The sequence below is a fragment of the Planococcus citri genome, chromosome 2, assembly GCF_950023065.1.
Source record: "Planococcus citri chromosome 2, ihPlaCitr1.1, whole genome shotgun sequence".
In the NCBI taxonomy this organism is placed as follows: domain Eukaryota; kingdom Metazoa; phylum Arthropoda; class Insecta; order Hemiptera; family Pseudococcidae; genus Planococcus; species Planococcus citri.
Window position 1 is genome coordinate 65,412,881 of NC_088678.1, and position 26,169 is coordinate 65,439,049.

Below are 26,169 nucleotides of genomic sequence, written 5' to 3' on the forward strand. Positions count from 1 at the left end.
CAACTTGAGATTCTTCGCCCACCCAGACCATTGCCATCAAAATCCAAGTCTTTTTATGACTCTACTGAGCGGTTAAAAATTTTCAAACCACTTATTTTTTTTGGGTAAATTCGTGTTTTGAAACTTGTTTTCTTCTCAAACATTTAAGATAAATCATACCGAATTTTTTTGGTTATTACCAATGGCTAGTTTCAAAAAACTAAAAAATTGTATTCTTTGGATACTTGGATGCTTATTTTTCACGATTTTTCTGTTTACATTTTTACGACCCTTTCTATTTATGATTTTTGTACCACAAAAGTGTGTACTCTTGATTTACTTATTGGATTTTATTTTCCAATTATCAAATTATCAATTTCTGAAAATAAAAACAACTCTACTCGGCCAGCTTTTAAGGAAATTGGAGGGTCAATGATATCGGAGTTAGTACCTATTCTAATTGAATAAAGACCGATAAAACAGATAATATCAAATTGAATTTCAAAACTTGAATTTTAATTTAACACTACGAACGACTTAAATGTAGGTACTTAATCATGTCCAATTTTACATAGCTACCTACATGTACGTACACCATTCCTTTTAAGTGAGTTCGACGTTTCAACATGAATAATCCGTGGAAGCTGATATTTGTTATTTTATTTATATGTCAAGGTAGGTAATAACGAACTACACATTTTGAAAATATTCCTTCTCTATTAAAATTAAACATTGAAACTGATGAGAATTATTCCTTAACACATTTCAGAAATTACCGCGGCTCAGCCATCGAACAACAATTCCACAAAATACGATCTTACTAATGTTTTAAACGATGCGATATTAAGACTATTCAAAGGTAGTGATTTTTTTGAAAAATTGGAATCACAGAGACTCATAAACCACTTAATATATCGAAACAACGTATACAAAATTAACAATTATACCCAAAAACTACGACCATATGGAAATACAATTAATATAAGAAGAAAGTGTCGTTACGGATCATCATCTTCATTTTCGCGGAATACAACTCATCACTGGGAATTTGCAAAAAATACATTCGTAAGTGTACAAGTCTTCTTTTAAAAAGCTCGTACAATAATGCAATCTACATAAATATCGAATTACGCACCTACATTATAATTATATACGTTTTACCGTAGCATATGTTTTATGGTGAGCTGAATACCTATATAGTAGGACACGCCCAAGTAGAAGAACCATGTTCTTATTGGAATTGCAGTTTCACAACCGCATTTGCGGTAGACCACGACTACAAGAATTTCTCGATTATCGCGACCAAAATGTCAGCAAACTCGAGTTACAATGAAAATATCTTTATCAATACATCGTATGATCACTTGGAAAACGTTCGCGTAAGTAATGATCGCATTTTAAAAACAAATGGTACGTACCTCTACCAACTAGGGTGTACCTCATTTGTATAGTGAAAAAAAATTTTAGATTTTTTTCGCTCCCACCCCTCAAAAACATGACCTCAGGTGAGAAAATAATACCCTGAAAATATCAGCCCCCGAGGTGAAAAATAAGTCGTACCGGTTGCCCCCCCCCCCAATTTTCCCATAAGTAAATGTGAAAAAATCGAAGTATCAGACAAAATTTTTATAATTGTGAACTTTCTAGTTCCAACACCTCAGTTAAGTCCCTACTTACGTAAAATCAACCTATATATCAATTTTAGCCCCCTATCTCCACCCAAGACTATCCAGTGGATTAGAGGGGAGAGCTCATATTTATGCCTATACGTAGTACCTACATACCTAACCTACTAGTGAAAAGAATATTTAATGACGCCCTAAATTGTTGTCGAGTTTCATGAGAAAAATTTCTCCAATCACGTTAGTAAAAATGAGTCGTGCTAGGGAGCACGCGCCTCCCCCCTCCCCCACTCAAAATATAAAAGAAATCAGAAAAATTGAAATTTTTACATTTTTTTTCACATCATAATCCTATGGATTTTGTCCATTTTCATTAGAAATACTGTTGAATACTTTATGACCTGTCTACAATTCTACATGATGAAAAGGTGGAACTTATCTCCTTCCCCAGAAAATGAAAAAAGATGGATAAATTATTAAGTATGTCAAATTTTCACAGTAAGATTTATTGACATTCTGACATTTTGTAATGTAAAACTTGGGAAAAATCGTCAAGAATCCCTATCAATGAGATTTCATTTTCAAGTTTAAAGCAAAAAAACATATTCATGACTTGAAACTATCTTTGCAGAGGAGACTTCACCTCTATTCCAAAAAAAATTTCTACTTTGTAGATCTCTGTCATCTATGTAGGTGGTGAGCATTGTAGAGGGGACTGAGAAAAGGGTTTTCTAGAAGAAAGAATTATCTAGAAGCATTCTGCACAGAGATGAAAAATTGTCGCCTTATTAAGAGTACCATATTTTCATCTTTCTCAATATTCTTCAATTTTGGGGGTCTCATAAAAGAAGACCACCCACCACCCTCATTTGGAGGACAAAAGGGTGCTTTTCTTGAAAAAGTGGTTGTACTCTGCTCAGAAATGAAACATTATCAAAAAATTTGTATAGATATGAATTTTTCATTTTTTTGTTTATTTTTTTCAACTTTGAGGGGCTTTATAGGTAACCAACATGATTTGGGAGACCGGGGGGAAAGTTTTTCTTGAAAAAGTATTTATTCAGAAAGATTCTGCACTTGAATAAAAAAATTTCAAAAAATTTCTACAGACATCAATTTTTAATATTTTTTTAATTTTTCCCAAATTTCAGGGGCTCCATGCAAGAGAGCCAAAATCATTTGAGGGTCCAACAATGGTTTTTTCTTGAAAAGGGGGTAATGTAAAACAATTCTAATGTGGAAATGAGATATTTTCATCAAATTTCCCACTAACTTTGATTTATTATCATTTTTTGTGATTTTTTTCAACTTTCCCGGGAAAAAATGGGACAGATCTAATTGTATCTGATCATATCTAATGTGATCAAATTAGATCTAAAAATTGATCAACATAGATCAGATTTGATAAAATTATATCTGAATGTTGATCATCTTAGATATAAATTTGTCCCATTATATCTGGTCATATATATTAAGATCCAATTGTATCTAAAAAGCTTTAATTGTATTTCTTACAAACATATCTATTCAGATCAGATTTGATCAAATTATATCTGAATTGATCTCATTATATCTGGTGAGATCTATGAAGATCCAGTCAGATCTAAAATGTTTGAATAGTATTTCTTACAAACATATCTATTCAGATCAGATTTGATCAAATTATATCTGAATTGATCTCATTATATCTGGTTAGATCTAATGAAGACCCAGTTGGATCTAAAATGTTTGAAACGCATTTCTTGCCAACATGTCTGTTCAGATCAAATTTGATAAAATTATATCTGAATGGATCTCATTATATCTGGTTAGATCTATGAAGATCAAGTTGGATCTAAAATGCTAGAAAAGTGTGTCGTTTTGGCTACTCGCAGATAAAGTCTTGAGCAGAATCCTATATAGGGTTCAAGGCTCAAACTTCCAAATTAACTTTTCATGGTTCCATCTAAGTAAACTTGATCGAGTAAAACATTTCCGTTGAAAATTAGAATTTTCATTATCAGTATTCGATCTACCCCTTTTTTGGAGACAAACTACATATTAAAGGGCGAGGATCCAAATTGGACTAAAACACTTCTATATGTAAATGAATAAAACTGAACATTGACCAATAACATGGTTAGATCTAACTAGATATAGAAAATGTCTCTATCTAGATAGATCTAACTGGATATAATTTGATCAAATTATATATAGTTAGATCTATCTAGATAGGGACATTTTCTATATCTAGTTAGATCTAACCATTTTATATATAATTACCTAGATCTAATCCATTTTTTCCCGGGTTGAGGGGCTCCTTACTAGGAGGCCAATATGGTTTAAAGGGCCGGAGACATTTTTTTCTTAAAATGGGGATTATTTAGAAACATTCTGACGCAGAAACAAAGAATTTTCATGAATGGAACTTTTTTTTGATTTTTCCCCACTTAGGGGGCTACCGGCACCACTTTTTTTACAGATAGGGGGAAAATAAAAAATAGGGAATTATTTTCTCATCTGAGGTCATGTTGGGGGGGGGGGTGGGAGCTACAAAATTCGACCTTTTCAAAATAAGGTACACCCTACTACCTACACCTACACTTAGCATATCTACCTTAGTCCAAGAGAGAATATTTTTAGAATTGAAATCCAAGTATTATCTACGTGTAATTTCAGGGTATCATACTAATAGATCACTCTAAACTATCTTACAAACAACATCTCAAGTTGATATACATAATTGGCTTGGAATTACCATCCATAATGCGCTACTTTTCCATCGATGATGGCAATTTCAAGCCACTATTGGGCGAAGTATTCAACCTACACCCTAAGCAGTACGTCATTTCAGCCCGTCCTGATTTTTCGACCAATGAACAGCGCTACTATTACCTCCTGCCAGACGTTCCTCTCATACTCATGAGTTTTAAAAATATCACCGTAAGAGGACTATCAAATTTCGAATCGTACGTGAACCAAAAAGTATCCAACGATCTTGTTTACACCCTACACGTGAAGAATGTAGGAGGAAGCATGACTTTAGAATCCATATTCGAACATTTACCACATCTTCAATTGAATTTCTTCATTCGTGATTTTTCAATATCGTTTGTTCCGAAAAACGACGAATTTCGCGTGGAGGCGCAGAACTATTCCATCGTCGAAGACACTCCTCAGTCCACTACGTTGATATCATCGTGGGTGCTGGAATATTCAACACGTATCATTCAGTTTATTGAATCAGCAATGGCAGATTCATTAATGCCCTCGAAAAAAGGTGAGTAACCAAATGAAATATACGCACAAAAAAAAATTGGTAGTTACATACCTATCTACATCGACAAATTCCTCTACACAAAAAACAAAAAGACGAGTAAGGGTTGAAAAGTACAAAAATCTTGAGAATGTTTATCTGACACGTTGCTCAAAAAAATTCGACTCTTAGGGGCTCACATTTATCAAAAGCAGTTACATCATTAGGGAAAAATACACTTTTTGTAGCTGGACTAGGGCGAAGAGAGGTTGCAATAAAGTTGATTGCTTCTCATCATTCCCTCCCAAAAACTTGAAAATACACCAATTTTGAGTCAAGGTCATCCACACTTAAACTCAAATTCCGTATGCAAGCAAATTTTGGTAAAATCTCTCTATTCTGGAAAAAAAATCAGATACGAGAAAAATGGGTGGAAATGCACTTTAGGTGTTCCAAAACGGATTTTGCGGGTGATCTCACACCCAATCTTAGAATCAATGATGTAGACTGTACCTATAAATCGTATTTTTTCTTTGTTCCAAAAAAAAAATAGGCTAATGAAAAAATGTGAGACAATAATACCCAAGTACCATAATTTTGACCTTCGAAGCTCATTGGTGGCGATGGTTTTGAGTCGGTTCTTAAGTCGTCGGTGTATTTCCATTTTCTGTAGGTTTGAAAAAGTAGGTATTCACAAAGTACCAAAATGAAATTAAGCACTCCTACACTCGAATTTATCGTGTGTTTTTGTGATAGGTACTTTCGACCACTTTAGGATATCATTTTCCAAAATGTAAGCCTCTGACTTATTCTAGAATTACCTATCTAGGTAATTTTATTCTTATTCTTCTTCTTCTTCTTCTTCTTCTTCTTCAAAAAAAGTTTCTAACTAATGTACATAAGTGTACGTATTTCATGATTTGTATCGATCCTAATAGATAAAGAAAAGTCAAGTTCATTACCATCCGACTTCTCACAAATAGAAACTTCGTTCGTGGAACTTGTGAAAAAATCTCACCCTCGGACAAGATAATTCCAAACCTGTTAAATTACATTACAGACATGGATCGATCAGGTAGATACTCAAACAGTAAAACCCAGCATAAGACTAACAAATTATAAGTAGCCATAAAGTTCCTAATGAAACAATTCATTTAATTTGCAGAATAATTTCCCCAAGTACAAGATTGGAGAGGAGAAATCTACACAGCGAAGAACCAAAGAAAAACTGCCCCAAATATCCTATCGTTGAATTAGAAGACATAATTCCAGAAGAAGTGTTTAGCTCATCAACATGAATGTTCGAGGGAAATGGAAAATCAAAAATGTCTAAATATTATAACGTTATTGAATGTACAATCAAAATAAAACGTCACCTACCAAACACAGTTAGATGGTGTAAAAAATTGGGTCTTCAACAGATTACTACCTCTCTCGCCTCTCTCCGAAAAACATATTTCATTCGTCAATTTATTTCGAAACGAAATTATACGTTAATAGAAACGGATGATTAAGAAGATAACATCAAATTTAAATTTCGAAACACGAATTTTAAATTAAACAATACGGACGATGAGTAAACATATCACAAGTAGACCATCTCTCAAATGGTAAGTGAGTTCAACGTTTCAACATGAATAATAATCTGTGGACTAAGAAGCTAGTCGTACTTGTCATTTTATTTATATGCGAAGGTAGGTAATTAAGAACTAGATACAGATTAAGTTTTATTGTGAAAATATTCATTCCTTATCAACATTACCTTAACATGAAATTAATTACACAGATTCGATTATCCCCGTAGCTCAGTCATCGAGCAATGATTCCACGAAATACGATCTCACTAATGTTTTAAACGAGGCGATATTAAAACTACTCAAAAGTACTGATTTAGTTGAAAAATTGGAATCGCATATAATCATAGAAGACTTAAAATATTACGACGGTATTTACCAAATAAATAATACCGCAAAACTTCGACCGTTTGGAAATACCATCAACATAAACTATATGTATACTCATACTTGCGGATTAACAGTGGGCATACGTTTCCTCATGAACAGAAACCCACCAAATACAGTTCGTTGGAATTTTTCTAAAAATAAATTGGTAAGTAAGTATACATTGTACAAACAAATCTGATTTAAAAAATACTCGTGTATGAATCTAAGTACGAGTAGGTATAATAATAGACGAATGTTTTATACGGTAGCGTCTATTCTATGATGAGCTGAGGTACTGGTTAGTGGGAGATGTCCTCATAGATGATCCGTTATCGTATTGGAATTACCATCCATGGGAAAGCAAATTTAAAGTGAACAACCTAGAATATAATAATTTATCGATTATCGCAACGAAGCCACCGGAAGATCAAAAGGACGATAAAAATATATCTATCAATATGTCGTATGTTCGTTTCAAAAACCTTGGAGTAAGTAATGATTGCATTTAAAAAAGAAATAGTAGGTAAGTAGGTACCCATTCAAAGAGAGAACAGTTATTATTTCTTTTAAATATTGACATCAACGTGTAATTGCAGGATATCAAACTCAAAAAGCATCCTAAACTATCTTACAAACAACAACTCAAGTTGATGTATATAATTGGCTTGGAATTACCATCCATGATGCGCGGTTTATTCTTCGATGATGGCGATTTCAATGTACTACTGGGTAAAATATTCAACCTGCACCCTAACCAGTACATCATTTCAGCCTGTCCCGATTTTTTGACAAACGAACAGCGCTACTATTACCTCCTACCAGACATTTCTTTCGTGTACATCTGTTTCAAAAATATCACCATCAGAGGACTCTCGAATTTCGAATCATTCGTGAACAATCAATCGTGGAGTAGACGATATTCATCCTACGATTTCGTTTACACCCTACATATAAAGAATGTACGAGGAAACATGACTTTAGATCCCGGATTTGAACATGTACCCCATTTTCAACTGAATTTCTTCATCGGTAATCTTGGCATATCGTTTGTCCCGGAAAAAGGTAAATTTCGCGTGGAAGCCCAAGACTATAACTGTATCGTCGAAGACACTCTCCAGCCCTCCATGCTGATATCATCTTGGTTGCCGAAATATTCAACAAGTATTATTCAGCTCATCGAATCAGCATTGACAGATTCGTTGATGCCATCGAAAAAAGGTGAGTAGACAGGCACTTGAATAAAGTATAGGTACGTGCAAAAAAATTACACTCAACAATCACTCTCCACAAAAAGGAGCTAGGGTTAAGGTTGAAAAGCACAAAGTCTCAAAATTTTCATCGTCTGTCAACCTCCGAAAACGCATGATGAAAATGTTAGCCTTCAAGTCTCCGGTAATGGAAGGGAGAAGAGAGGGGAGAAGTGATGACACAAAAACTCGGTCCTCCTAAAATATAAATCTAGGACGCAATTCGAACGTGCATACTAAATTTCAGCTTTTTTTCAAAATCAAGTAGAGCTTTTTCAAAATAATTATGTAGGTATAGGTAAATATTTTTAGCCCAGTCAATATGCAATTTGACCCAAACATAATTACAAACAAAGGTTTTTTTGGTGAATATTTTCTATGGTGGTGTGCTGAATAACATACTAAAAGTACCCGCCCCTACCCTACGAGCTACCCCCCCCCATAGTGGATCAAAGCCCCCCCAAAATCAGTTTTTCATCAAGAACTCCTGAAATATTGAATTTTGAGTAAAACGAGCCCAATAATCATTTCATCTCCTCCCCAATACCTATCAAATGAGCTATCGACCAACTGCCTAGCCTCAAGGGGGGTGGCGCGACGACCCCTCAAAGTGACGTGATTTCAATAATTTTACATTTTATTATTTGGGACTTGTAACCGGTTCTAATTGATAAAATGAAGTCAAACTTGGGGAATGGGATTCTTTTGGTAGCTAGAGTTGACCTCTGGAGTGGGGAGGGTCAAAGCTGAAAATTACAGAAAGGTCATTTTTTTGGAGGGGCATAACATGACCCCAAATGGATGAAAAGGGTTCAAAATCATACCATCGGACAGTACCCTATCTGTGATCAACATATCCAAGTTTTAGCTTCCTAGGTCATCCCCACTTCTTTTAAGATGGAAAAAACCGAAAATAGGGGTAAAATAAGGGGATTTTTAGCTTAATTCCGCTTTAAATGGGGTGGGAATGACCTAGGAAGCTGAAATTTGGATATGTTGATCACAGATAGAGTACTGTTCGATGGCATGATTTTGGACCCTTTTCATCCATTTTAGTCCGGCATATGACAATAGGAGTAATTGTACCCCCCCCCCCGATCCTCCGGGACAACTTTTTTCTTAAAGGGGACATCCTAAGGAACATTTTAAAGCAAAGTTGCCAAAAAAAAAGTTGGCCTTACTTACAAAATTGCGGCCATTTTGATTGACAGGTCAGCCGAAATCGCAGATTTTGCGTTTTAACATAGGACTTGCACGAACTTTTTCAAACTTTACAAAGATAGATCGAAAGATCATGCAAAAATGTATCACCTGTCAAAATTTCAAGTGCTAAAGTGCCTTTTTCGATTTTTGGTGAATTTTTGAAAATCGAATTTAGGCCAAAAATGAGGGAAAAAATCAAAATTTTACCAAATTGACCAAGAAAGCTGAAATTTGGGATATACCCTATTTTCGACATGCCAAATCGATTGGAAACGGTTTCAACCCGTTTTGAGCAGTTCTGGAGCCTCCAGCAGATTTTTGAAAATCGAAATTCCCACAAAATTCCATCAAATTGGAGTTGTAAAGCTACAATTTATTCTAAAAACTAATTTCAATACGCTACGAAGTACTGCAGGTAAATTTCAAGTCGTTTTGGATCCTCCAGCGACTTTTTGAAAATTCCTCAAGCCTCCAGCAGATTTTTGAAACTTTAATTTTTCACAAAATTTCATCAAATGGAGATGGAAAGCTGAAATTTACTCTACACTCCAATTATAAGACCCTCTGAAAACGACTTCTGGTGGATTTTAAGTCGTTTTAGAGCCTCCAACAACTTTTTTGAAAATTACTGGAGCCTCCAGCAGATTTTTGAAACTTTAAATTTACACAAAATTTCATCAAATTGAGATGGAAAGCTAAAATTTACTCTACTCTCCAATTTTAACACCCTCTGAAGACGACTTCAGGTGGGTTCAAGTCATTTTAGGGCCTCCAGCAACTTTTTTGAAAATTCCTGTAGTCTCCAGTTGATTTTTAAAACTTGAAATTTTCCCAATATTAATTTATCAAATGGAGTTGGCAAGCTGAAATTTACTTCGCAGACTACATGGTGGTTTCAAATGGTTTTGAAGCTTCCAGCTACTTTTAGGAAACTTCAATTTTCCAAAAAAACGCCATACAACCTTTCAAAAAGTTGCTGGAGGCTCCAAAACGACTTTAAATTCACCAGCAGTCAACTTTGTAGCGTATTGAAATTAGTTTGCAGAATAAATTTCGACTCTCCATCTTGGTTTGATAAAATTTTGGGGAAATTTCAAGTTTCAAAAATTTACTGGAGACTACAGTAATTTTCAAAAAAGTCGCTGGAGGCCCTAAAATGACTTGAACCCACCTGAAGTCGTCTTCAGAGGGTGTTAAAATTGGAGTGTAGAGTAAATTTCAGCTTTCCATCTCCATTTGATGAAATTTTGTGAAAAATTAAAGTTTCAAAAATCTGCTGGAGGCTTGAGGAATTTTCAAAAAGTCGCTGGAGGATCCAAAACGACTTGAAATTTACCTGCAGTACTTCGTAGCGTATTGAAATTAGTTTTTAGAATAAATTGTAGCTTTACAACTCCAATTTGATGGAATTTTGTGGGAATTTCGAGTTTCAAAAATCTGCTGGAGGCTCCAGAACTGCTCAAAACGGGTTGAAACCGTTTCCAATCGATTTGGCATGTCGAAAATAGGGTATATCCCAAATTTCAGCTTTCTTGGTCAATTTGGTAAAATTTTGATTTTTTCCCTCATTTTTGGCCTAAATTCGATTTTCAAAAATTCACCAAAAATCGAAAAAGGCACTTTAGCACTTGAAATTTTGACAGGTGATACATTTTTGCATGATCTTTCGATCTATCTTTGTAAAGTTTGAAAAAGTTCGTGCAAGTCCTATGTTAAAACGCAAAATCTGCGATTTCGGCTGACCTCTCAATCAAAATGGCCGCAATTTTGTAAGTAAGGCCAACTTTTTTTTTGGCAACTTTGCTTTAAAATGTTCCTTAGGATGTCCCCTTTAAGAAAAAAGTTGTCCCGGAGGATCGGGGGGGGGGGGGGGGGGTACAATTACTCCTATTGTCATATGCCGGACTATTTGGGGTCATGTTATGCCCCTCCAAAAAAATGACCTTTCTGTAATTTTCAACTTTGACCCTCCCCACTCCAGAGGTCAACTCTAGCTACCAAAAGAATCACATTCGCCAAGTTTGACTTCATTTTATCAATTAGAACCGGTTACAAGTCCCAAATAATAAAATGTAAAATTATTGAAATCACGTCACTTTGAGGGGTCGTAGCGCCACCCCCCTTGAGGCTAGGGAGTTGGTCGATAGCTCATTTGATAGGTATTGGGGAGGAGAAGAAATGATTATTGGGCTCGTTTTACTCAAAATTCAATATTTCAGGAGTTCTTGATGAAAAACTGATTTTGGGGGGCTTTGATCCACTGTGGGGAAGGGTTAGCTCGTGGGGGTCGGGGCGGGGACTTTTAGTATGTTGTTCAGCACACCACCCTAGACAATATTCGCCAAAAAAGACCTTTGTTTGCAATTATGTTTAGGTTCGCTCGTTTTTTTCTGCTATCTGACTGGGCTATTTTGAGCCAAAACAACCGAGTGTGCAATTCCATCAATAATTTCAACAACTACACATACCTACCTACTCGTACATAGTACCGGAACACCCAAAAGTAGGTAATATTCATAGGTAATCAAAGTGCTATAAAGATAAACTCACTTTGATGCCTGTGTTATCGCCTGTGCTGACTAATGCTACTCTAAAGCTTTTGACTTGGACTTATTCTAGAATTAATTTTCTTCCAAAATAAAAAAGTAGGAAAATTCACCAGAGAATATTTTAAACCCGGTCAAGCAAACAAACACAGACAAATTTTAAAAATGAGTATTTATTAGATTACTAGATATGTTTCTATTTGTAACTAACGTATGTATTTTATGATTTGTTTCGATCCTAATAGATAAAGAAAATTCAACTTCATTATCATCCGACTTCGCAGAAATAGAAACTTCGTTCGTGGAACTTTTAAAAAATTCTCACCCTCGGACAAGATGATTCCAAACCTCGTAAATTACGCTACAGACATGGAATCGAACAAGCAGACACTAAAACAGTAAAAACGAGCATACGACTAACAAATTATAAGCAAACATACAGTTTTTAGTGAAATGATTTATTTTATTTGCAAAATTATTTTCTGTTGAATTAATCAAAATAAAGCATTACAATAAAGGGGTGTACTAACAGATTACTACAGGGTGTTCCAGAATAACCTTTCACATTTTGGTAACCACTGATCTGTGTTCAAGTGGAGCTAGGGGAATGGTAAAGGCGGTTCTAGGTAGCCAAAGCATGCCGAATTATGTTTCAATAGTTATTTTTTGCCCTGGAGAAGTAGATGGCTGTACAGTGTGCTTTTACTGTGAAGGCCTTTTTTAAAAATAAAGGTTCCTGTAACTCTTTACTCCTTACTCATCAGTAACGAAGCTCATTTTTATCTAAATGGTGAAGTGAATAATTGGAATGTGCGCTTCTAGTGTACAAAGAATCAGTTGATAATACTTGAGAAACATCTAAACCTCCGCCAAGTTGACTGTTTGGTTGGGCGTGGCTAAATTCGGTATAGTGGGACCATGTGTGTTTAACGAAACAGTAACGGTGAGGGGTAAGGCAAAATGTTAAACGAGTTTCTTGTTCCAAACTAAAAGACAGACGCGATGTAATAGAGTTACTTACTTCCTTCCAACATGTTGGAACTACCAGGGATGTACACATATGTTTAGCGCGTGAGCACTTCGGTCATCAAATAATTTTGTTATGGTCGACGTGTTGAACCAGAAATTTAATGGCCACCTTGATCCCCTGACTTTTCAGCCTGCGATTTTTTTTTATGGAGTTATTCCAAGTCAAAAGTGTATTGAGATAAATCTAGGACTCTGAAACAGCTTCTAGGTTCATGAGTCGCAACTGATTGGAAGAGAAGTGTTCAATAATTTGAAAAAATGTTTGGTTGAATGTGTGAAAAATGAAGGAAAATATCTCGATGGAAAAATTTTTAAAACTTCATTTTTAATGAAAACTCAAATATACGGTCTAAAAACGGCATATTTCTACTTCATTTTGGTTGTAAAAGAATTTTTGTAAACATTTTTCTCTCAGAGTAATAAAAAAAACAAATGTGAAAGGTTATTCTGGAACACCCTGTACTTCTCTCACCTCTCTGCGAAAAATATATCCCACAAAAAAATCTTTGAAAAAGAATTCCTACCCCCGCCCGCCCACTTCAGGAATATTCATCCATTAAGGAAATAAAAAAATTGAATAACTTGAATATTATCAAAACATATTATTTGAAAAAAATTAAAAATTTCAGATTTCGTTTGTCATTTTATTTCGAAACGAAATTATACTTATCTACGTACTTTATTACAGACGGATAATTAAAATGATAACATCGAATTAAATTTCCAGATATGAATCTTCAATTAAATAATGCAGACGATGAGTTATACCTACTTAAGTAAGTACATAATACTATTCCTCAAAGTGAGCTCGACGTTTGAACATGAATCATCTGCGGATGTGGAAGCTAATCGTACTTGTCATTTTATTTATATGCGAAGGTAGGTACCTAATTAAGTAATTAGGAATTACATTATCAAGTTTTGTGAAAATATCCATTCCTTATTAACGCATTACACATGAAATTGATTACAAGGTACAATTATTCCCGTAGCTCAGTCATCGAGTAATGATTCCACAGAATACGATCTTACTAATGTTTTAAACGAGGCGATATTGAAAATACTCAACAGCAGTGATTTAGTTAGAGAATTGACATCGCAAATATTAATTTCGCCCGAAATAAGGGATTACGGCAGTATTTACAAAATAGATAATACCGCAAAACTTCGACTATTTGGAAATACCATCAACTTGGAAGAAATATCTACACACGGACTAGGAATAACTCAATACTCACCAGATACGATTCTTTGGGAATTTTCTAAAAATAATTTCGTAAGTGTACAAAATAATCTCCTTTCAAAAATACCCGCGTACGAAACTAATATGTAGATGAACGTTTTATACGGTAGCATATGTTATATGCTGAGCTGAGATACTGGTTAGTGGGAGGTGTCGTGATAGATGAATCGTATTCGGATTGGATTGATGATCACAGGGGAAGCGCATTTGGCTTAAAATTCCACGAATATACGAATTTATCGATTATCGCAACAAAGCTGCCGGAAAATCGAGAGGACGATAAAAATATCATCATCAATATATCGTATGATCGTTTGAAAAACCTTCGAGTAAGTAATGATTGCATTTGAAAAAGAAATAGTAGGTAGGTACCTACTACCTACCTACTCAAATAGAGAACATTTTGCATTTTTTACATTTGAAATCAACGTATAATTTCAGGGCATCGAACTGGAAAAACATCCTAAACTATCTTACAAACAACATCTCAAATTGATATACATAATTGGTTTGGAATTACCGTACATAATGCGCAATTTTTTCATGAATGGCGGCAATTTCAGCGCACTACTGGGCAAAATATTCAACCTGAACCCGAAACAGCATATTATTACAGCTTGTCCCGATTTTCTAACGAACGAACAGCGCTACTATTACCTCTTACCAGACATTTTTTTGGAGCACATGAGTTTCAAAAATATCACCATAAGAGGACTATCGAATTTCGAACTGTACACGAATGATAAATCGTGGAGTCGTCGATTGAGTAATTCATCCAACGACCTCGTTTACACTCTACATGTGAAGGATGTACGAGGAGACATGAGTTTGGATCACAGATTTGAACATTTACATTTACCACGTTTTCAACTGAATATCATCATCCGTAATCTTTACATATCGTTTGTTCCAAAAACCGACGAATTTCGGGTGGAAGCCCAAGACTATTCTCACGTCGATGACAGTCTCCTGCCCTCCACGTTGGTATCAGTCTGGTTTCCAAAATATTCAACGAGTATTATCCAGCTGATCGAATCAGCATTGATAGATTCATTGATGCCGTCAAAAAAAGGTTAGTACCTAGACCTACTCGAATAAAATATGTAAAGTATAAAAAAAATTACACAATATGTAGGTAGGGTAAACTGGGGTTAAGTGGAACGCGGGTTAAGTGGAACGACAACGATTTCTCAAAAACTTATGAACCGATTTTGTCACCGTGATAGCACAGTAATCTCAGCCACATTATCTACCATCGTCCAATTTGGTAACACTGCAGCACTCAAAGTTTTCTGATAATTCGCGATTGAAAATTTCGACACCCTGAATTTTTTGAGTGACTGATTTTTAATACGTTTAAAAAGTTACTAAATATCATTCGATTTTCAAAGTAAAGGTCACTTTATGACAAGCAAGTACTCCAATTTAATATGCTGTACTGGTTTTTCAATAATTTTCAAATGTAACGAAGATGTGAATTTTTTTTTAAAAATGTGCTCGTGGGGTTAAGTGGAACAAAAACAGTGGGGTTAAGTGGAACAATAAATTTTGGGTTATAAAAATTGGGGAAAGTTGACCAAATTCAGTGGAGACCTTCATCTTCAGTTGACAGTGACTCAAAAAAATTTGTAGGTTCGTAGGTGCCCCTGGAGAGGTGATATTGGCTCTCAAAGAGGGATAATTTTGAATTTTAGGAAAATCACGGTTTTTTCGCTCTAACCCTTACCCAACCTGTTTTGAGAAAGACGTTTGCGATTTATGTGAAGTGACTATTGTTTAAAAGAAATTAAATCGATTTTTTTGTGCTATGTTTTTTTTGTTTTTTTCTTATGGAAAATAACACGTTCCACTTAACCCGACCCCCTGTTCCACTTAACCTCACCATCAGGTTAAGTGGAACGATTTTCACCTCTCCATTCAAAAATTTTTTTCTCAGCAACTTTTCAACCAAAATTAAAAATTTGGGGGGCGGATGAAAGCTAAAGGATTACTCTTCGATATGAGCGCACACCCAATTCCCTAAGTTCGAAAGAACTCGAAAAATCACAAAAAGAGTAAAAATCGTTCCACTTAACCCCAGTTTACCCTATCTATATGAATAATCACTCTCCACTTGAAACAAAATAAGTCTGAGGAAAATGCGTTGGGGAAGTGATGACACATAAACTTGATAGGTGCCCCCAAACTATACATTTAGGACACCTTTCGAACGTGCATGCCGAATTTCTGCTTCGTTCCAACTACATACATGGGTAATTGGGTACATATTTTTGAAATTTCTTGAAAAAAATTGAAAAATCGCAGAAGACTACAAAACGAACCAATTGAGGGAGTTCCATTTTGAAGAAATTATTCAAATTATTTTACTTTGATCAAAAGAATTTATACTTTGTAAAAAAGTTCATAAATCACCCTCGAAATAGCGTTTTGAATTTTTTTTAGTTTTCAGAAATTAGTCAAAAAACTAAAAATGAATTTTATCGCAACTAAAATTTTGTTTTATAGGACATGTTCCAAAAAAAAATACTCAAAAAAGCTATCGTTATTGATAACTTTAACCTCGAATTATTTAGTGAGTGGAGGAGAGGCTAATTTTTGATGTTTAAAAACCAACAGAAGTCCATGCGGATGAACATTTATTATACTTAAAGCACACAAAAATGTGCTTTTTTCGCCCTTTAAAATAATTTTTCAAAAAGCCAAATAAAAATGAACTCTTCACAAAAAACGCGTGGTTTTTATGCCTCTCGAAGAACAAATTTTCAAGAGCTTTCGACCTCACTTGGTCCAGTTCTGTTTTCTTTTTCAAAATTCAATTCCAACTTCTTTCAAAAAAAACATCATTCAAATTCTGAAATTTTAAAAGCCAAAAAATGAACTCTTACGTGGTTTTTATGCCTCTCGAAATACAAATTTTCAAGGGCTTTCGACCTCACTTGGTCTCGTTCTGTTTTATTTTTCAAAATACAATTTCAACTTCCATAAAAAAAAATCATTCAAATTCTGAAATTTCAATTGCCAAAAAATGATCTCCTCGTCTTCACATAAAAACCTTGTTTTCATGCCTCTCAAAATAAAAATTTTCAAAAGATTTCGCTTTCGCTTCGCTCGAGCCTGTTCTCTTTTCTTTTACAAAATTATTAATTTCCTTTAAAAAAAACAAAAAAAAAACAAAAAAAAAAACATTACAATTCTACAATTTCAAAACTGAAAAAATAAACTCCTCGAAGTCAAAAAAAAATTGTTTTCAGGCATCTCAAAATAACAATTTTTAAAAGGTGTCGTCCTCGCTTCGCTGGAGTCAATTTGTTTCACGTTTTCGATTGAACAAATTTCACATTCAAGGCCTCTAAAAGTCCAAAAAAGAAAATAAAAATTTTCGTCGACAAATTTTCAATCGACATCATTTCTTCCCCTCTCTCAAAAACCTCAATAGTGTACGACGTACGTAGACGTACATCTTCTGCTTTAGAAGTGGGACCCAACATGATTTTTGCGACAGGCCCGTATCGGCTTTCGACGGACGCGGACCTGCTTTTTTATACCGAAATAATCTTGTTTTACCCTCCCCTTTACAAAACCCCAAAAAATGAGGGGGAAAATCAAAATTTTACCAAATTAACCCAGAAAGCTGAAATTTGGGATAATATGCCCTATTTTCGACTTGCCAAATCGATTGGAAACGGTTTCAACCCGTTTTGAGCAGTTCTGGAGCCTTCAGCAGATTTTTGAAATTCGAAATTCTCACAAAACTAATTTCAATACGCTACGAAGTACTGCAGGTAAATTTCAAGTCGTTTTGGAGCCTCCAGCGTTTTTTTTTTGAAAATTCCTAAAGCCTTCAGCAGATTTTCGAAACTTTAAATTTTCACAAATTTCATCAAATGGAGATGGAAAGCTGAAATTTACTCTACGCTCTAATTTTAACACCCTCTGAAGACGACTTCAGGTGGGTTAAAGTCATTTTAGAGCCTCCAGCGACTTTTTTAAAAATTACTGGAGCCTCCAGTAGATTTTTGAAACTTTAAATATTCACAAAATTTCATCAGATAATGGAGATGGAAAACTGAAATTTATTCTACACTCCAATTTCACCCTCTGAAGACGACTTCAGGTGGGTTCAAGTCATTTTAGAGCCTCCAGTGACTTTTTGAAAGGCTGTGTGACGTTTTTTTGAAAAATTGAAATTTCTGCGAAGTAAATTTCAGCTTGCCAACTCCATTTGATAATTCAATGTTGGGGACATTTCAAGTTACAAAAATCTACTGGAGGCTCCAGTAATGTTCAGAAAAGTCGCTGGAGGCTCCAAAACGACTTGAAATCCACCAGCTGTGTCAACTTCGTAGCGTATTGAAATTAGTTTGCAGAATGAATTTCGACTCTCCATAATTTCAAAAATCTACTGGAGGCTCCAGTAATTTTTAAAAAAGTCGCTGGAGGCTCTAAAATGATTTTAACCCACCTGAAGTCGTCTTCAGAGGGTGTTAAAATTAGAGTGTAGAGTAAATTTCAGCTTTCCATCTCCATTTGATGAAATTTTGTGAAAATTTAAAGTTTCGAAAATCTGCTGAAGGCTTCAGGAATTTTCAAAAAAACGCTGGAGGCTCCAAAACGACTTGAAATTTACCTGCAGTACTTCGTAGCGTATTGAAATCAGTTTTGTGAGAACTTCGAATTTCAAAAATCTGCTGGAGGCTCCAGAACTGCTCAAAACGGGTTGAAACCGTTTCCAATCGATTTGGCATGTCGAAAATAGGGTATATCCCAAATTTCAGCTTTCTGGGTTAATTTGGTAAAATTTTAATTTTTCCCCTCATTTTTGGCCAAAATTCAATTTTCAAAAATTCACCAAAAATCGAAAAACGCTCTTCAGCTCTTAAAATTTTCACAGGTGATGAATTTTTGTATGATCTTTCGATCTACTTTTGTAAAGTTTAAAAAATTACGTGCAAGTCCTATGTTGAAACGCAAAATCTGCGATTTCGGCTGACCTGTCAATCAAAATGGCCGCCATTTTGTAAGTAAGGCCAACTTTTTTTTGGGCAAGTTTGCTTTAAAATGTTTCTTAGGATGTCCCCTTTAAGAAAAAAGTTGTCCCGGAGGATCGGCGGGGGGATACAATTACTCCTATTGTCATATGCATGCCGGACTAATATTACCTCAGCAGGGCCTATAATTCTAATACAACATCCACGTAGTTTTATTGATTATTAACCTTACGTATTTTACCATTTGTTTCATTTTTCAATGAAATTAAACAGAAAAATCAATTCCAATGACACGTCAACTGGCCAAAATGGAAGCTTCGTTCGTGAAAATTTCGCTACGTAACAAGACGATTCAGAATCATACTGGGTACCAAGAACATGCGAGGTCTAAATGTGGCAAAACATTGTGCAATGCACCTGAACAGAGCGCGGTTTTAAAATAAATATCGTACCTAGCTTCGAGTGAATGGCAAGAAAAAAGTCGTCAATTTTCACTAAATTCAACACAGACCTTCATTTTGAATTGAAAGTCACTCAGAAAAATTTTTATAGCACTGGAGATGCTCCTGGAGGGGAGGCATGGATCCTCAAAAAAGGGACATTTTCGTTCCTCTCTTTGGGGCCTGGATTTTTGTTTTCTTCCCTTTTTTTATACAAAGGTATTTCTTCCACCAAGTTTTCATTTTAGCTGATCAGCTTGGGAAATGTCAGATATTTCAACAGAAATCCAAGATTATCAGGGTTCCCCTTCTTCGCCCCTCCCCGCATTTCATCCCGATAATAATTATATCTACTTACGTCAATTTATTTCGAAACGAAGTTACTTCAATAAAAACGATGATCAACAAGATAACGTATTAAATTTTATAACATGAATATATTAAATTCGACCCAACTCCGTTCGTTCAAGTAAAAGTTCGACGTTGCAACATGACTAATCTGTGGAAGCTCGCATTTGCCATTTTATTTGTATGCAAAGGTACATAATTACTAATTATCGAATACTTGATGCAACTATTTCATTGGGATGAATTTTACATTTTAAAAATATCCTTTTTTCATTAACATCATCGATGACATCGATTAATATAAGTACCTGTAATAGGTTAATATTTCACTACATGTTTTAGAAATCACTCCAGTGCACTTATTGGATAACACTCATACAAAATACGATCTTACTGATGTCATAAACGATGCGATATTTAGATTACTACTGATAAGCAACAATTTGGTTGAAAATTTGGAGCCGTTAATAAAATCAGAAAGCGGAACAATTTACCTCGGCGTTGACAAAATTAACAACACGCGAAAACTTCGATCATTTGGAAAGACAATCGAGATAAAAAGTAGGTGGTTACTTTACGGACCAGGTCGTTCACATTGTACAATTCGTTGGGAATTTTCTAAAAATGCAATGGTAAGTAAGTATACCTAAGCAATAAGCATATAACTCGACTCTATTTCCAAAATATTCATGCAAATACACGAATCCATAATCAGCGTTAAATGACACCTATGTTTCATGGTAGAATATTCTCTGTTATGAGCGATACTACTGGATACAAGGACACGTCCAAGTAGAAGAATCATATTCGTTTCGGAATTTCCATAAACGTGACAGCGAATTTAGTGCATCACGCTACGTATTCAAGAATTTATCGATTAGCGCAACAAAACGGTCAGAAAACCAAACTGAAGACAGTGATATTTTTGTCAACATATCGTACGATGATTTGAAAAACCGCAATGTAAGTAGGTACCTACATAGCTAGATGCTCATAAAAAATATGCACCATTTCAGGAGAGAAACATTATACTTTTTCAGAATTGAAATCAAAATGTGCATTTTCAGGGTATCCAACTCGAAAAGCATCGTAAATTATCGTACGAACAACATCTCAAGTTGATATACACACTTAGCTTGGAATTACCATCTATAATGCGCAATTTTTTCACCAATGGTGGCAATTTCAGCGCACGATTGAACAAAATGTTCAACTTACACCCAAAACAATACATCATTTCAGCCTGTCCCGATTTTTTGACCAACGAACAACGTTACTATTACCTCATACCGGATATTCCTTTCGTGCGCATGAGTTTCAAAAACATCGCCATCAGAGGACTATCGAACTTCGAATCGTACTCGTACGCGAACGATCAACTTCAATCATCCGATTTTATTCCCATCGTACATGTGAAGAATGTTGGAGGAAACATGACTTTAGATCCTGGATTTGGACATTCGTCTCGTTTACAACTGAAATTCACTATCCGTAATCTTTACATATCGTTTGTTCCGAAAAATGATCAATTCCAAGTGAAGGCGCAGGACTATTCCATCGTCGAAGACACTCCCCAGCCAACCACACTGATAACTTCGTGGTTATCGCATTATTCAACTAATATTATTCAGCTTATCGAATCAGCGATGAAAGATTTAATAATGCCAGAAAGAAAAGGTGAGTAGGTAATTTATGAAAAGAGGAGGTTCGTTCATCAACATTCTCTCTTATACGGGCAGGTTCATTGCTTTCGTCGGACGGTCGGACCATCTTCTCACCACACGTTGAAGTAGCTAGACCTTTTTCGGGACCCACCTTCATCAAAACCAGTTAAATCAGTATAGGGAAAAATACACTTTTCCGTAGATGGAATAGGGCGAGGAGAGGTTGCAAAGTTGATCGATTCTCAGTTTGATTTTTTTCACTTCTCATCATTCCCTTCCAAAAATTTGGAAATCCGACAATTTTGAGTCAAGGTCATCCCCACTCACACTCACTCAATCTCACGCCAAATCAAGCCTAAAGTGGCCTCACCTCTAATTCCGGAATTCCAGAATCATGATATGCTATTTGTACCTACATCTGTCTTATTTTTCCTTTGATTCGAAGAAAAATTAGGCTAATGAAGAAATGTGAGCCAAAAATAATGAAGAATTGTGTGTGAGTCAAAAAGTATCTTAAATATTTCAAAATTTTGAAAATTCAATTCTAAAATAATGAAAGCAAATGGGGGAAAATGATCAGGTGTGGTCAGATCCAGACATTTCCTCCCCCACCCCTCGTGAATAGTGCGGATAATTTTTAAAAAATCTAGACATTCCTCGGATTCAATCAGACATGGCCCGATCGAGTAAGATCTGTTCAAACGTGATCATATTCAATCGTTCTCTTTTGAGATGAACTTGAAATTTACATTTTTAAAAATTTTAAATAAGTAAGTAATACTTGAGGAAATAGTACACAAATTTTAAAATCTTCAACATTTCAAAAGTTAGGTATATTTGAAAATTTTGAAATTTATACTTATTTTTCTATGTGAGGTATTCCGAAATCAGTTTTTTGAAATGTAAATTTTGAAATCACCTTTTCAAAATTTTTGAAATTAAGTCAGTTTTAAAATGAATTTTGAAATTTAAACCCGATTTTCAAAAGTTTTAAAAAGGAAGCTACAAAACACATTTTGAGATTTTTTTCGTTTCCTATTTTTTTCAAAATTATAAAAATCTGGGTTTAAAAAGCTATAGGTAGGTGGATAAGTAAGTTATGGTGAATTTGCCCCCGAGAGCTTCAGGGTTGATATTTGCATGGAAGGTTGGTACCCTTGAGCACCTTCCGTCACAAAAGTTTCAGACCCCCAGACCCCCCCTGTTTTTGAGAAACCCCCCCTTTTCTAAAATTACAATAAAAAATTTTTTCTCAACCCCATGTGAACCGATTTTTTTAATTTTTTGGTATGTTGTAAACATCTATAAGAGGCATCCCCACAAAAAATGTTAACCCCCTCCCCCCATATTTTCCCCTCAAAATGGCGTTTTTTAGTTTTGTTTGCCTGTTTTAGCAATGATCATGATTCTGCACAAAAATGGGAATAGGATTTTTAAATGTGTTTTCGACCCCCAAAAAACATATATTTTTTTCAAAAAAAAATGTTTGGTGGGTCGTGGTCAAAAATTGAAAAAACTAACAGAGGGGGTAAAAATGAATTCTGGTGTAAATTATTGTTTTTGGTAAACGAGGTGTCGTTTCCATATGAATTGAACCCCCCGAACACGAATATGACGTTCAATTTAATGCTACCCTCATCCACACCCCTCCAGCGCCTCTACCCCCTTCTCAATTTTTACTACATCAAAAATTGAGCTATTTTCGTAATGTTGGCATTGTTTCCATATGGATCGAACCACCCGAACACGAATATGACGTCCAATTTCACGCTACCCTCATCCACACCCCTCTAGTGCCTTAGCCTCCACCTCAATTCCTACTACATACGAGTATATTAAATATTGAGCTATTTTCATAATGTTGGTAAGGTATCGTTTCCATATGAATTGAACCCTGCGAACACGAATATGAATTCCAATTTTTTGCTACCCTCATCCACACCCCACCCCATTGCGTCTGCCCCCAACTCAATTTTCACTATAGGCCTATTGAAAGTTTTCAGATATTTTCATAATGTTGGTGTCGCCGAACACCGCGAACACGAATATGAAGTCCAATTCAGCTCTACTCTCATCCATCGCCTTTCAGGCTACAGCCAGCTAGACAATTTTTATTATTTGAAATGCTAAACCTATTTTCATAATGCTGGGTGTCATTTTGGCACGAATGGAAACCTCGAAACTTGAATGTTTAAGTTTGAACCTTGCGATGGTCATTTTTTTTTACGAGTTTTCAACCTTCGCGAAACATAACGTTTAAAAGTAATAACAACCCGAGTAATTATTTGTAGAAGATTGATCAGAGTTGGTGAAAACATTTATGGTTTAGGTGGGGGCGGAGGCACTGTATAGGGTTGTGGTTGAGGTTAGCATAAAATTGGACTTCATATTCGTATTCGGGGTGTTAGATTCATATGGAAACGACACCAACATTTTGAAAATATCTGAACTTTCAATTTATAGTGAAAATTGAGTGGAGGGGTGTGGATGAGGGTAGCAAAAAATTGGAATTCATATTCGTGTTCGGAGGGTTCGATTCATATGGAAACGATACCTTACTAACATTATGAAAATAGCTCAATATTTAATATAGTAGGAATTGAGGTGGAGGCTAAGGCACTGGGGAGGGGTGTGGATGAGGGTAGCAAAAAATTGGAATTCATATTCGTGTTCGGAGGGTTCGATTCATATGGAAACGATACCTTACCAACATTATGCAAATAGCTCAATATTTAATATAGTAGGAATTGAGGTGGAGGCTAAGGCACTGGAGGGGTGTGGATGAGGGTAGCGTAAAATTGGACGTCATATTCGTGTTCGGGTGGTTCGATCCATATGGAAACAATACCAACATTACAAAAATAGCTCAACTTTTAATACTTGTATAGTAAAAATTGTGAAGGGGGCAGAGGTGCTGGAGGGGTGTTGATGAGGGTAGCATAAAATTTGACGTCATATTCGTGTTCAGGGGGTTCGATTCATTTGGAAACAACACCAATATTACGAAAATAGCTCAACTTTTGATATAGTAAAAATTGAGAAGGGGGCAGAGGCGCTGGAGGGGTGTGGATGAGAGTAGCATAAGATTGGGCGTCATATTCGTGTTCGGGAGGTTCGATTCATATGGAAACGACACCTCGTTTACCAAAAACAATGATTTACACCAGAATCCATTTTTCACCCCCTCTGTTGGTTTTTTCAATTTTCGACCACGGCCCACCTAAATTTTTTTTTTGAAAAAAAATGTGTTTTGTAGGAGTCAAATCACATTTAAAAATGCTATTCGCATTTTTGTGCCGAATCATGATCATTGCTAAAACGGGCAAACAAAACTAAAAAAGCCATTTTGAGGGGAAAATATGGGGGGAGGGGGTTGAAATTTTTTGTGGGGATGCCTCTGATGGATGTTTACAACATACCAAAAAAATCGGTTCACATGGGGCTGAGAAAACATTTTTTATTGTAATTTTAGAAAAGGGAGGGTTTCTCAAAAACGGGGGGGGGGGGGGGGTCTGGGGGTCTGAAACTTTCGTGACGGAAGGTGCTCAAGGGTACCAACCTTTCATGCAAATATCAACCCTGAAGCTCTCGGGGGCAAATTCACCATACTTATCCACCTATAGCCTTTAGGTAGGTACATTTCGAAAGTACACTTTGAAAAACAATTTTTCGAAATTCCAAAATTTTGAAATTTATTCTCATTTTTTTCACCCTGCCATTAAAATCGTATTTTCATAATGTTGATTTAGAATCCGAATAGTCATAGTTTTGAGAGAATTTTGATCGAAAAATCAAATTTCAAAATCTGTTCACAAATTTGTTTCTTACCTTTTTTTTAACGAATGTTATAAAAATATTACCTACTTTCAAAATTTCACAAGTTTCAAAACATTTAGAAAATTAAAACACGGTTTTAAAAAATTTTGACAAAAAGGTAGCCATGAAACAAATTTTAAAACTTATTTAGAATTTTTAGAAATTCTGAAAATTCAAGTTTCAAAATTTCGGTGATAGATTAAGCTGTGAAACACAAGTCGAAAAACGTTTTCTGTGCTTCAGACTGAACTCAATAGTATACGAGTAATGTGCTACGCTCACTAAGAAAAAAAAAAAAAAATGCCTACCAAGAACACTGGACTAGAACAAGCAAATAAGCACAGAAAGATTTTGAAGATACATATTTATCAGGCGGTTTCTAACTTACGTATGTATTTTTTACGATTTGTTTCGAGAACCAAACAGATAAAGAAAAACCAATTTCATCATTACCGCTCTTCGCAGAAATAGAAACTTCGTTCTTGGAATTTTTTGAGTAAATCTACATTCAGACAAGATGATTCTGAACGTCGGAGCGAGACAACAGACGCATAGATAAAGGACATGAAATCGATTAAGTATAGGTAAGCATCTCAGACAGTAAAAACGAATACAGGACTACTTAAATTATAAGCAACCATTAAACTCTTACTTAATCAAACAATCTATTTCATTTGCAGAGAAATTTCCTCGAGTACAATATTGAAGAAAGTAAACATTTTTTTGAATGTTTGAGGGAAATGGAAAATCAATGTCGAAACAAAACATTAATAAATGTAGAATCAAAATAAAATATTACAAAACAAGATACCTACATTATAATGTAATGTACCACAAATAAATTACCTATTTCACACGATTTTTTT

General features: G+C 35.2%; 1 protein-coding gene across 5 annotated transcripts; it reads left to right on the forward strand.

Moving 5' to 3' along the window:
- Nucleotides 1-515: 515 nt before the first annotated feature.
- LOC135837095 (uncharacterized) lies at nucleotides 516-26,162 on the forward strand. Of its 5 annotated transcripts, XM_065352256.1 has the most exons (19): nucleotides 516-654; nucleotides 749-1,044; nucleotides 1,146-1,358; nucleotides 4,260-4,860; nucleotides 5,775-5,911; nucleotides 6,002-6,530; nucleotides 6,623-6,945; nucleotides 7,049-7,267; nucleotides 7,376-7,997; nucleotides 12,021-13,683; nucleotides 13,779-14,080; nucleotides 14,158-14,376; nucleotides 14,489-15,119; nucleotides 19,309-20,014; nucleotides 20,166-20,455; nucleotides 20,568-20,786; nucleotides 20,891-21,500; nucleotides 25,730-25,887; nucleotides 25,984-26,162. In XM_065352256.1, the coding sequence occupies exons 1-5, from the start codon at nucleotides 606-608 to the stop codon at nucleotides 5,867-5,869; spliced, it is 1,254 nt and encodes a 417-aa protein (XP_065208328.1). In that variant the 5' UTR covers nucleotides 516-605; the 3' UTR covers nucleotides 5,870-5,911; nucleotides 6,002-6,530; nucleotides 6,623-6,945; nucleotides 7,049-7,267; nucleotides 7,376-7,997; nucleotides 12,021-13,683; nucleotides 13,779-14,080; nucleotides 14,158-14,376; nucleotides 14,489-15,119; nucleotides 19,309-20,014; nucleotides 20,166-20,455; nucleotides 20,568-20,786; nucleotides 20,891-21,500; nucleotides 25,730-25,887; nucleotides 25,984-26,162. The 5 variants fall into 5 exon arrangements, with proteins under 5 accessions (XP_065208328.1, XP_065208327.1, XP_065208326.1 ...); XM_065352255.1 differs by lacking the exons at nucleotides 516-654; nucleotides 749-1,044; nucleotides 1,146-1,358; nucleotides 4,260-4,860; nucleotides 5,775-5,911 and having other exon boundaries at nucleotides 6,384-6,530; XM_065352254.1 differs by lacking the exons at nucleotides 516-654; nucleotides 749-1,044; nucleotides 1,146-1,358; ... (4 more) ...; nucleotides 7,049-7,267; nucleotides 7,376-7,997 and having other exon boundaries at nucleotides 13,545-13,683; nucleotides 13,797-14,080.
- The last annotated feature ends 7 nt before the right edge of the window (nucleotides 26,163-26,169 follow it).

Bases quoted from the DNA above. Each gene is read 5' to 3' on its own strand.
- LOC135837095 (XM_065352253.1), top strand. From the start codon at position 13,626: ATGAATCATCTGCGGATGTGGAAGCTAATCGTACTTGTCATTTTATTT. The intron at 14,081-14,157 runs GTAAGTGTACAA...TTTATACGGTAG, and splicing joins AATTTTCTAAAAATAATTTC to CATATGTTATATGCTGAGCT. The intron at 14,377-14,488 runs GTAAGTAATGAT...GTATAATTTCAG, and splicing joins ATCGTTTGAAAAACCTTCGA to GGCATCGAACTGGAAAAACA.